Raw genomic sequence first — 11259 nt, forward strand, 5'->3', positions numbered from 1 at the left:
TCTGGAATTCTGCGTAGTCCAAACTTGAGTAAGACCCAGAGGAAACCATCACAGGGGTGCTCTCAGAACCCCTGGGCCTATCATCTGAGGGTCTCAGGCCTGCATCCTTCTGCCTGGGGACCCAGACCAGTGGGCCCTAGAGATGAGCAAACCAGAAACTATAAGTTAGGGAAGCATCTGAGCACTTGCTGAGGCCAAGAGGCAGAGTATGGCCAAGGCTTCACCCCCTCTCAGGGGCCAGGGGTCTTGGGCCCACCAACCCCCACCCCCTAGTATAGACTCAGCTGAGGCAGTTGTGCAGAAATAGCGCCTTTATTTCCTAAAGCCCAGGGCGTAAGCTCCAGGGCAGGGTGGGGACTCCTCGCCTAGTTTGATATCAGGCCCTGCTCAGTGGGCAGCTCTGGGTGCTTTTCCTTGCTGACTCCGAGGGGCTTCGGATTGGCCTGTGGGAGGTCAGGGTCTAAGATGCAAGTCTCCAGGCATCCCTGTACCCACACACTCCCCAGGGCCTGCACCTTCCCGCCCCACCATTGCCACCTTCTACACCTTTGCCTTGGCTGCATCCCTGTGGGAGTGCCCTTCCCTGAAGACCATTCTCTGAGGACTCCTCAGACCCCCTCCTTGCCTTCCTGCCCCCCCACCCCCCGTTTCTTTCACAAGCTTTTTGCTCCCTGCCACTTGATTCCAGGGCTCACAGCTTCTTCTGGGCTGGCCCCATCCTCTTGCTTGCCCTGGGCTTGGGCAGTGGCTCCAAGCTTTTCCAGCTCCTCCTTCAGCCTGGAAGGAAAGGGGTTGACAGGAGAGTGGAGAGGGGGAGGGGAGGAGGAGGAGGGATAAGCTGGCATGAAGAGACCAGGAGACAGACATAGGAGACAGACTCCCTTTGTGGGCTGGGGGCGGGGCTCTGTGCCCACCGTTGCCTCTTGTGCTGCAGCTGCTTGCACTTCTCCTGCAGCTGCTCGTGGTGCTGGGCCGTGTCCTCTAGGAGCTCCTGGGCCCTTCTGTTCTCCTCCTCAAACAGATGCCTGGGTGGGGCCATCATTGCTGGCATGCCCTTCCTCCACCCCACTCCCCCACCCTGTCCTTGTCTTACACTGCAGCTGCTGCCTCCTTGCTGCGCAGGAAGAGCCCCTCAGTGATGGCAGAGCAGCCCTTGGCCCCAAACTGGGAGCACAGACGATGCTTCACATCCTCGAGCTTTGCCTCCACCAGTTTCTCTGCAGCAGGAAGGGACAGTTGGGTGTTGGGGGGGGTGGGGGCGTGACAGCGGAGTGGGGCAGGTGTGCCCACCAGGGCCTCCCCAGTCTCACCTTCCTTGAGCAACTGCTCCTTGCTGCTTTCCAGGGCGCCAATCTCCTGGGTCAGCTGCTCTGGCCTCTGAGGGGTAGAAGGGGGGCCCATGCACACTTCTGCTTCCCCCTACTCATCTCAGAGAAGTCTACTTGGATCTAGACTTTACTCAGCACACCAGACCTTCTGCTCCTCTGGCCCTCCAAGCATGCCAGGCACAGTCCGGCCTCAGGGCCTTTGCCTGGAACTGTTTCTCTCCAGATACCTGTGGGGCTGGGCTGGAGAGGTTCAGGAATTTTCCAAGCTTTGAAAGCAGCCCTGGAGCAAGGATTTATTGCAGATCATGCTCAGAGCTTTCTGGAGAATCAGTTACCAGCCTGCATGGTGGCTCCTCCTCTTCGCTCTTCATGGCCCCTCACTGAGCCCTTCTGTCTGATATCCATTCTCTCTGTCACTTTTCTGGTTTGAAGGTGGGATCCCTTGGTGGCAAACACTGTTCCCCCACCCCCTGCTGTGCTTGTGCCATTCCCAAACATATCCATGGATGTCCTTGATGGATGGCCCCTCCTTGGTTCATTAAGATTCCTCTCGGCCATAAAGGGCTCTGGGAAGGAAACGGGGATGGGGGGCAGGACCAGCGACAAGGAGAACATGGGTGGCAGCGAGGGTGGTGCTGAGGCGCTGGCTGAAGGCGATTTTCACGTATGGCCACCAGGGCTTGCTAAGGTACTGCATGTGGCAGGTGACCCTGAATTTTGGGCCTGGTTCTGCCAAGGAAGATGGGGCTTTGGGTGACTCACATGGAACTCCCAGAGGTCCTTGTGCTGGCCCATCAGCTCTTCCAGCTGTTCCTCGAAATCCAACCTGGGAGCCGACCACACAGGATGAGGGGTCATGGGTTGAGACCCCTCCCAACCTGGCCCGGGCCAGGGGTCTTCATGCACAGTCCTCAGTGGGCTGCCCATGCTCTTTTCTCTGTTTGAAGCCCCTTTACCACCCTGACCATTAGCTCAGTCAGTTCCTCTTCTGACCCCCATCCCTGACATCCCCCACACTTACAACCCATTCCAGACCCCTACGCCCTGTCCCCACCAGGCCTCTGGCGCTGGGCTGTACCTCAGCTGTCTCTGTTTGCTCTTCTCTTCCTCAATCTGGGAGTTTAGGACAGAAATCCGCTCCTTGCATTCCTGTAGCAGGGTCTGCTTCCTGCGAAGAGGCAAGGCAGCCCTCAGACATGTTCCCTGCATGTCACCCCAGAAGGGCGCTGCGGTGGGGCTGCTCCCTCCTCCTGAGATCTGTTCTACCCTCCAGGTGGGCGTCCCTCTCTCTAGCTTTGTGGAGGGATGTGAGCACATGCCCCCTGGAAATATCTTTGTGAGGATCAGGGAGATCACACAGACATGGTCAAGTGCGGAAGCACACACATGTATGAATCTCCTCTGAGTTCCCCAAACAGTCCCAGTCTTAGCGTGCCAGGGCTTGGTGCCTCTGGCTACAAGCTGAGCTAAGTAAGCATCCAGGCAGTAGAGAGATGGAGGCACAAATAGGTGGGTGGACGGAAGGATAATGGCTGGCTGGTGAGAGGCTGAGTGGACAGGTGTTTGACTCAATGCCTTTAGGGACAGATTGGCAGGTGAGAGAATAGACAAGAAGCCTGTGAAAGAGTAAAAGGCAGTGCATGGGGTTTAGTTGGTATTGTAGCAAAAGAAAGATTATCCCTGTGAGCGAGCGCACCCGAAATAAGACTTTGGGACCCAAGGTGAGAAGACGCTCATTTGACAGGAGAGCACGAGAGCTGCGGGCTAAGACGCTTCTCTCCCTCCCTTTACCGACCGCAGTGCACGGCAGAACGCTCACCTCTGCGCCTCGCTGTCCTTCTCCTGGCAGTGGAGCCGGAGGATCCTTAGGGTCTCTGCAGAGAGAGGAACTGAGGGCTCCGTGAGAGCCCCTCAAGGCATCAGGTTAGTGGAGCGGTAACAAGGTCACATCACGTGGGGTCTTGTGGACATGCGATGGGACTTTGTCATTTACTGCAAGTCTGGTAGGAGCCACAGGGGGGGATGCAAGCTGATGCAGCTTTCAAAACGCTTCAGCGGCTCTGCAGAGTAAGCTTCCAGAGAGTGGCAGAGGCAGAAGCCTGGGGATAGTGCAGCTGCAATTACCTTGCTTTTTGCTCAAGATGTCTCTCAGGCGCACTTTCTCCCCACTCACTGAAAACACAGCAACACGTTCCGGCATCAGGGAGCACCCAGTGCCCTCTCAGGGACTGGCTTGCCCACAGTCACACGGGCAGTTTGGTACATAGCCCCACCCGAAACAGCGATGTGGATGGACCCCGCAAGGCAAACACTCTCCACACTCCCTGTGAGTAGCGAAGGGCCCTGGTGCTGACGAAGGGTGGCTGTGAGGACCCTGCAGAACGCAGGACTGTTTACTGGAAGGGCAGAGCAAAAATAAACGCATGCTACGATGTCTGGGAGGACTGGGCAGAAACAGCAGGCAGTGAGGAGCAGGGCACCAGGTGGGGCAGGGTGCTGCCTTTAGGTGGGATGAATGGTGTGGGGCTCTGAGAGCAGAACTCGGGGCTGTGTGCTGAGGGATGACGTAAAGCAACAGAAGCCTATATTATCCGGTGGGAACAGCCCAGCAAAGGCCCGAGGTGGAAGCACACTCGGAGGGTGTTTCAGGAACACTCCTACCCAGAGTGGGCGAGGGGGTAGGACCTGAGGCTGGAGAGGGGGCAGGGGCCTTTGGTCACAGTGATGATGCCAAGTGCCTGGAACACTGGGTTCAGGAAGGCGTGACACTGGGGACCCCTGAGTGAACCCCGGAGCACTTACGTGAGTCAAGTTCCTTCTGCAAGGCCTCCCAGACAGTCCGGGCCTCTCCCAGCTCCTCGCTGGCCTTCTTTTTTGCTGTGCCCAAGAGCAGAAGGACAGATGTGCAAGTGCAGCCTCCAGCTGCACCCTGCATTGCACACAGCAACAGTTCCCATTTGTCTTAGAGCAGGTTTCACAGAGCAGGAAAGCAAGGCTTCCAGAGCCCCCCAGTCAGTGGGCACACGACTCTACCAGCTGCACTGCAATGGGTCTGGGCTAGCTTTGGTGCGCTGCTGCTGCTGTGGTGAAACACTGTCACTTCTCAACAAGGGGTCCTGCACTGTCACTGCACGCTGGGCCCTGCCAACCACATGGCTGCGCCTGGCTGACAAGCTAAGGTTCCTGAGCTCACCTTGCTGAACCTCATTAATCCGGTTAATCAGGACCTCAACCCTGGGCTCCAGGCTTCCCGCTGCAGGGAGGAAAGGAGGCTGAGTGAAGGGGACAGGACGGGCAGAGGTGGGGCAGGGGGCCCAGGGGCTCACACTCCAGGGAGCGGGGACAAGGAGCAGACGCCTCGGGACACAGACTCAGACTGCGCTCACCACAGGCGGGAGAGACCGAGGAGGAGGGATTCAAGACCGAAGGAGTAAGATGCTTCTCCCGACGTGGGAAAGCCACGAGGGCCCCAGGTCAGGGGAGCAGGCAGCACAGGGGTCTGCCCTGCGCCAGCCACGTGGCCGGGAGAGGCTGGGGGGCAAGCGGAGGGGAGGCCGAGGGCAGGGAGGCGCAGGTGAAAACACGGGCTCCACGGCCCGCGGGGGGAATCAAACGGGCAGCCAGCAAGGGGGCTGCCACTGCGTTCTGAGGAAATGCTTTGCTTGCGCTCTCCTGATATTTTAATTTTGGATCATGGTTCTGTATTTTTCAAAAGGAATTAATTTTTAAAAGCAAGAGTGAATGAGTTAATTTCCCAGGGCCATGAACTGTGGGGTCTGGAATTGAATCCCCTTCTGCCTGAGCCTCAGCGATAAAGGAGACACACGACCTTTCTGCAGCTTCTTCACCATTTCCATCAAGTCTTCAACTTTCTGCGAGGACTCGGACTGCCCTGTGGAGACAAGACGGACACTTGAGAGCCTGTGAGAGGGTCTGACAGCCTCGGGCTGGGACCGCGGGGGGCGGCCGCAAGTCTCGGGCCAGAGGGGGACCCTGCACTGGAGACACGCCGAGCCGCTCGTGGCCGGCTGTCCCCACAGGGTGGCCCCGACGGGACCCGGGGTGCAGGAAGGGCGCGCTCACTGCTACTGCTCGCAGTGCGGGCACCGCTCCGCCGGAGCGAGGAGAGAACAGAAAGGAGACCGAGTCAGGGGTCACTGTAACTGGCGGGTGGCACAGTCAACCCCGAAGTGCCAGAAAGTCTCATTTTAAAACACGTGTGGGGAGCAGAAGGACGTTGACTAAGGCGCCTCATTTAAGGCCACGTGAGGACAAACAGCTTCCTCCCACGACCGGCTTTCCGCCGCAGCCGCCGGCGGAACACTTCCCCCGTCTCGGACGAGCTGACGCAGCAGGGCCACACCCGCGGGAGCGACCTCAGCGACGTCTGCGCGCGGCCCCCCGCACGGCTGCAGTTTTGAAGGGCGGCGCCGTCCCCGGGCCGGACGTGCGCACCGCCCGCAGCCGCCCGGGTCCCCCTGACGGCCCCCCGCCCGCGCGCGGAAAAGCAGCCCCGGCACGTGAGCCCCGCCTCCTGCCTCGACTTTAAAGGAACCTCAGATGTACTGGAAACTCGCAGAAACAGAACCGCTGGCCCCCGCACGCCCTCCACCCGCTGCCCGGTCTGCGCGCCGTCAGCCCCGTGGGGGCCACCTGAGGCCGAGGACACTCGTCCGCGGGGACCCCGCACAGCCGCGACGACGAGACGCTGGGGACGGCCAGTAACGTCGGACCCGCAAGCGGCGGTTAAGACATGTCCCCCAGCGCGGAGCACACAGGCCCCGGAGAATATCCAACGAGGGGTCCGGTCCCCTCACTTGTGCACGCGGGTCCGGACCCTCCCGTGAGGCTGCTGGCGCTGCCGGCAGCTTCCCTACGGACCAGCCGCCCGCCTGCCGGGGTCTGAGGGGCCGCCGCCCGCGCTCTGCCCACGCTCCCCACAGGCCTGCGCCGCCCAGCGCTACCTGCTGCCGGCCCCACGGGGCCCGCGGTTCCCGGGGGCTGTCCGGCCATGTCCCCTCCGCGCGTGGAGCTCGGCGGTCGGTGCCTCCGCTGGGATTGGACCGAGCCCGCGCGGGGGCGGGGCGTCTGAAGCGCGCCTGCGCAGTGCGCGCCGTTGGCCTTCCCGCCGGAACGCGCAGCCGGTAACGGCCCTGGGCGCGTGCTCCGGAGCCTCCTGAAAGGCGCCGCGGACTTCCGGCGGCCGCAGGCGAGTGGCGGAGTCTGTGATCTGCGCTCGTGTGGCCCACTGGGCGCGGAGCCTACCGCGACGCCTGCCCCTCAGGACCTGCCGGCTGTTCGTCTCCGTTGGAGGCGGAGGCGAGCGGAAGGCTGCGGCGAGACCCGCCCCCCACCTGCGACACAGCTGGGTCCCGAGGCGGCCCGCCTCTCCGTGAACAGGCTGGGACTGAGGCGGGGGCGGGGGGCGAGGGGCTATCCGTGCCGGGCTCTGCCGGGAGGGCATGGGGCGCAGGGTGGCGGCCAGTCGGGCACAAAGGCGTCCTGCCCTGCAGGCGGTCACCCGAGGGTGCCCAGGTGGAGGCGAGGCCCCCGACGGGCCGCCGCCTACCCAGCCCGGCCTGCTCGCTGCTGCTGCGCACGCCCGTCCCGGGGGAAGCGCGGCCGGCGGATCTGGGTGCGGGCGGCGTGGGCTGCTCTCCAGCCTGAGCCCTCACACGGTCTGATCTGAGACACGCCGCCGCGGGGAGCCGTGTCCGGCGCTGCGTGTGCAGAGCTCAGTCCCTCTGCCCTCCAGGCTGGGTCAGCGGCCGTGAGCAAGAGGCGACACTCATGGGCGCTGCCGGTGCGACAGCTCCTGCTGTCACCACACGCGCGGCTATTTCCCTGAATCATTGACTCGGCCCCACAGCACCCAGCTCGACGGGGCTCCCCCTCGCCCACTCTGCTCTAGAGACCAGAAGCCCGCCTCCAGCCTCTACAAAGAAAGGCTGTCACCCCCACCAGGAGCAGCCTTCCAGAGGGCCAAACCTTGAATTGCCACTTCAAGGCTAATATGCCTTTTAAAAACCCACACCTCCCTTGATATGGACATGGTTGTGAGAAAACCACAGTCAGTGATAGGCTTCAGGGTCAAGGGAAGGGTCTGAGTCTGGGCCAAGGCGAGGGCAAGGGTCAGTGGTCAATGTCAGCGGCTAGATTCAGAATCGGGTCTCCTTGGTAGGTCAGAGTGAGGCGATTAGTAAGAAGCGCGGTGACCTCTCGGCAAGCGGGATGGGGAAACAGACAGCTGAGCAGGACACTTCGGAGTGGATGGGTTACGCCTCTCCTGCCCAACCAGAGCGCGAGGAGCTCAGATCATCCTGGTCAAGGAGAGAGAGAGGGAACAGAGACACAGATTGTGCCACTGGTGTCAGCCGAACCCCAAAATGGATGAAGTCAGGGGAATAAATAAGAAAAAAAAAAAAAACATTGAGAGCCAGACAAATCGAAGATTAAAGTGGAGCTGGCCAGAGAATGGTTCCAAACCTTCTAGATGCTCATTCTGATGCGACAGCGCATCAAAGGAATCAACCGTGGCTGCGGGGTGCCGCACCTGTGTTTTTGGCGCAGAGGGCGGCTGGGACAGGCAAGGACATCCCAAAGGAGGCCTATCCCCGGCTCCAGGTTGGATGCAACCCAAGAGGAACGTCGCGGGGGGCCTTGGAGGACTATGTTGTGCTGAGCGGGGAAGCGGGTGCCTCGGAGCCAGAGGCGGCGGAAGGAGTGCTGAGCGCTGCCCGTGGTCCTGTTGGTGACTGCTCGGCGCCTCTGGACGGACTTGGGGAGGAAGCGGGCGCCCCGACGGAGGGACGTGAGCTGGGGATCATGCCTGGGGACCTGGGAGCCTCCCCCTGTTGCTGATGATTTGCCACCAACCCTCACGGGCTGCTCCCCTAACAGAGAGTGTCGGTTCCTCGGTGCAGCATGACTACAGTGCCAGCGGGGCCCTTTTCTCATCCAGTGGGGGAGGGAGGAGAGCCGGGACGAGGCCTTCCCTGTGTCTGTCGGCGAACTGTCCTCGAGGATGGTTCTGTGTGTGAGGATGGCGCCTATTTCAGCCCCTGTCTAAGGTGTCCCCACCCCGGATGTCACAATGGTGGCAATGCTACCCACGGAATCTGCAGCTGTTATATAGAGGGGGGTAGGGTTAGGGTTTAGGGTCAGGGTCAGGGTCAGGGGGTCAGGATTAGTGTTAGGACCATGTGAGGAAAAGTAAGTGAAAGTGAGGATAGAGGCAGAAAGGTGTGGGAAAACTCGTGGATGCCCACTGGTGGGGGTGGCATGTGGACCTTGGGGCCCATGCATCTCACCTAGGCCCAGTCACTACACACAGAGACGTGGGGGTCTTCACAATGTCCCTAGTACCACCAGACCCTGGTCAGGTGAGGGCCTTGTGCCGGGGCCACCACATGTGGCATCTGTGGATGTGGTTGCTCCCAGAACTCTAGTTGCAGTGATGTCTAATGTAATGCAACCCATAGCGCCCGCACAAAGTGCCCTTTCTCTGTCTCTTGGTCCCAGCTGTTTCGAGTTGCCACACGTGCCCCTCGCACGAGTGCCCAGGACGGTGCACCCCAGACGGCACTTCCACAGAGGACCACGCAGGCCCCAGTGAGGACAGAGGGTGGCCTCTGCATCACAACCCAGCCCTCAGGCCCACCTCACCCTCCACACCTGCCCCGTGGTGTGAATACAGCTTTGTAGTCTGACCCAACTTTCAACCCAAACCTGCAACAGCTGTGGGATTCCTCTATTTGTCCAGGAGACTGTGGATTTTGAACTATGTTAGAATCAGTCTTCAGTTTAAATACGTGTAAAATGCAGTTAACAAATGCCCTTGCCTCGTCATGTAGCAAATGGGAGCAACAGGCAAGATGAAGCATGTGAAGGCCTTAAAATAGGAATTGTATCAAAGTGAGCATATTACCAAGTCTGGATTCTCTCTCCCTCCCTGTCTCTCTCTTAGGATTCTAATAATAATGCGGAGTAGGCACAGCCCTTAAGCCAGGGAAAGGTGGTCTTGGCTGACACTTTGTGGGTATTTTGGAAACGATACCTTATGATACCTCTGACGCCATATAGTGAGCAGCCGTGAATAACAAGCACCTCAGTGCATGTCACATAAACTCACTGCTGCCGTTTAGTGCACATCTTGGAAATAACACGAGTTTTCCCTGGAGCTGACAAGATAGTTTCTCTACCGCCACCCCACGTGCAACTAGTAAATAACAAGTGATACCACATCAAAGTAAAAATGTGTTCTCTGTTAACATCCAGGATGCATCTCGCAATGACCTCGGCGGAGCTCAGTAGGAAACGCTCTGCTCTGCTGCCATCTCGCGGACAAACAGGGACCAACATCTGTATGGAGGGAACCGGAAAACACCTTTTCTGTGCGGCCATCTCGTGTGTGGAGAGTGAACACCTGAGTGTGTGTCATCGCAAAGCTGTTCTCTGCTGGAATCTAGGTGCATCCTAGACCCGAGCGGGGCTCAGGAGCACGAGCTCTCGTCTGCTGCCATCTAGTGTTCCCCTAGGGAATAACATGCGAGTGCAGGCCACCAAGAACAGCCCGTCTATGTTACCACCTGGTGGGCCTGCGGTCACCCCCCGAGGCTTGCCGGGTTCCACCACCCTGGGGTTTGCACCTCATCCCTGGTCCCACATCACGCATTTGCATCAAGGTGCTGGGCTGGGAGGAGGGCAGGCCTGACCCAGCAGCATTTTGACCCTGCAGTCACCCCGATTCCCACACTGCAGGACGTCCATGTCCTCCTTCAGGAAGCAGGTGTCACGCTCAGGTCTCCATCATTTTCAGGCTGCCCAACCCTCAGACACACGTCTCACCCCCCCACCCCCCCAGGCACCCAGCCGAGGTGCCCAGGATGGATGGCAGCTCCCATTCCTGAGTCAGGGCCTGAGATGCCTTGCGGGTGGGGGCCCCAGACCCCTTTGAGCTCCCCCCAGGGTCTGGAGGTCTGGGGGGTGTCTGCTGGGCAGTGACTTCGGGCCTCAGTCCAAATGGCTGGAGCTTCACACGCCCGGCCCTTGACTCTTGTTCATTGCCCCTCCCTCCGTGGACCCGGGAACTTCCTGGGGTGCAGGTGGCATGAGGCTCTTCATTTCTGCTCCTTTCTGTTTAGTTTTGAAAGTCTCCTGGTCTCACCACCACACCACCATAGACTAAATAAGCCAGACAAGCTGCTTTATTTTTCTTTTTGGGGCTGCACCTGAAACCACTATTCAGTAAACACACAGGTGTTACTCTGTGTCAGACCCTGCATGTGGCCACCGTCCCCAACCACGGGAGGTTCTCGTCCCTAATCCCCTTCTCACACGCCAGCAGCGCTCAGCCTCGTCACTGCACCTGTGACCTAGGAATCTGCGTTTCCTCAGTGACTCCTGACAGCAGCATCCTTTCATGGGCTTATTAGCCATTTGAATACCTTTCTTTTTGCAATGTCCTCAGTCTAGGGAAGTGTTCTTTGTAGTCTTCAAAACCGTGTGTGCTCTGCAATTTGGGGTGAAATGTTCTGTCAATGGTAGTCGGTCCAGTGGGTTGATAGCGCTGTTTGTCTCCTAAATCTGTCTTATTGTTGGCTAGTCTGTCCCCCCTTCCCTCTGTGCACAAGAATAATACCGTTAAAGGATTTCCTGAAATGTGCTTCTGACCCTATTGCATCTGAATCGTGGGCCCTGCCCACTCGTGAGTGACAAATGGACTTTATTGGGCACAGAGCATGTTCCAGAGAGTGAGGGGCTTCCAGGATCCAGGACTGCGGCCTCTTCAGTGCCGGTCTCAGCATCCAGACTTGGTCGGTGCACGCTGGCCCCAAAAAACCTCACTGGAGTGCTGGCGAGTATCCCAGTTGAGAAGAACCTGCAGCGCTCTATTGGACAGAGCCAAGGGCCCCTCCTGGGGAAGGCCCCT

At 59.4% G+C, this 11259-nt stretch overlaps 1 protein-coding gene across 1 annotated transcript; it reads right to left on the reverse strand.

The window, feature by feature from the left end:
- Positions 1-313: 313 nt before the first annotated feature.
- On the reverse strand, positions 314-6792 carry SYCE1 (synaptonemal complex central element protein 1). Its single transcript, XM_090279453.1, has 14 exons — positions 6293-6792; positions 5619-5737; positions 5158-5220; positions 4522-4581; positions 4131-4205; positions 3453-3500; positions 3148-3202; positions 2407-2496; positions 2091-2154; positions 1311-1377; positions 1094-1217; positions 915-1025; positions 696-777; positions 314-443 (listed from the first exon to the last, which is right to left on the reverse strand). The coding sequence occupies exons 1-14, from the start codon at positions 6790-6792 to the stop codon at positions 366-368; spliced, it is 1536 nt and encodes a 511-aa protein (XP_090135579.1). The 3' UTR covers positions 314-365.
- Between the last annotated feature and the right edge of the window lie 4467 nt (positions 6793-11259).

The sequence above is a fragment of the Furipterus horrens genome, unplaced genomic scaffold, assembly GCF_987537825.1.
Source record: "Furipterus horrens unplaced genomic scaffold, mFurHor1.1.pri manual_scaffold_5, whole genome shotgun sequence".
Lineage (NCBI taxonomy): Eukaryota > Metazoa > Chordata > Mammalia > Chiroptera > Furipteridae > Furipterus > Furipterus horrens.

What these genes read in the sequence shown, in the direction of transcription:
- SYCE1 (XM_090279453.1), bottom strand. Translation starts at nt 6,792, where the DNA reads ATGCCCTCCCGGCAGAGCCCGGCACGGATAGCCCCTCGCCCCCCGCCC. An exon ending in CATCTTGAGCAAAAAGCAAG is followed by an intron (nt 3,203 to 3,452) that starts GTAATTGCAGCT and finishes CTCTCTCTGCAG; the next exon opens with AGACCCTAAGGATCCTCCGG. An exon ending in GGGCCAGCCCAGAAGAAGCT is followed by an intron (nt 444 to 695) that starts GTGAGCCCTGGA and finishes GACCTCCCACAG; the next exon opens with GCCAATCCGAAGCCCCTCGG.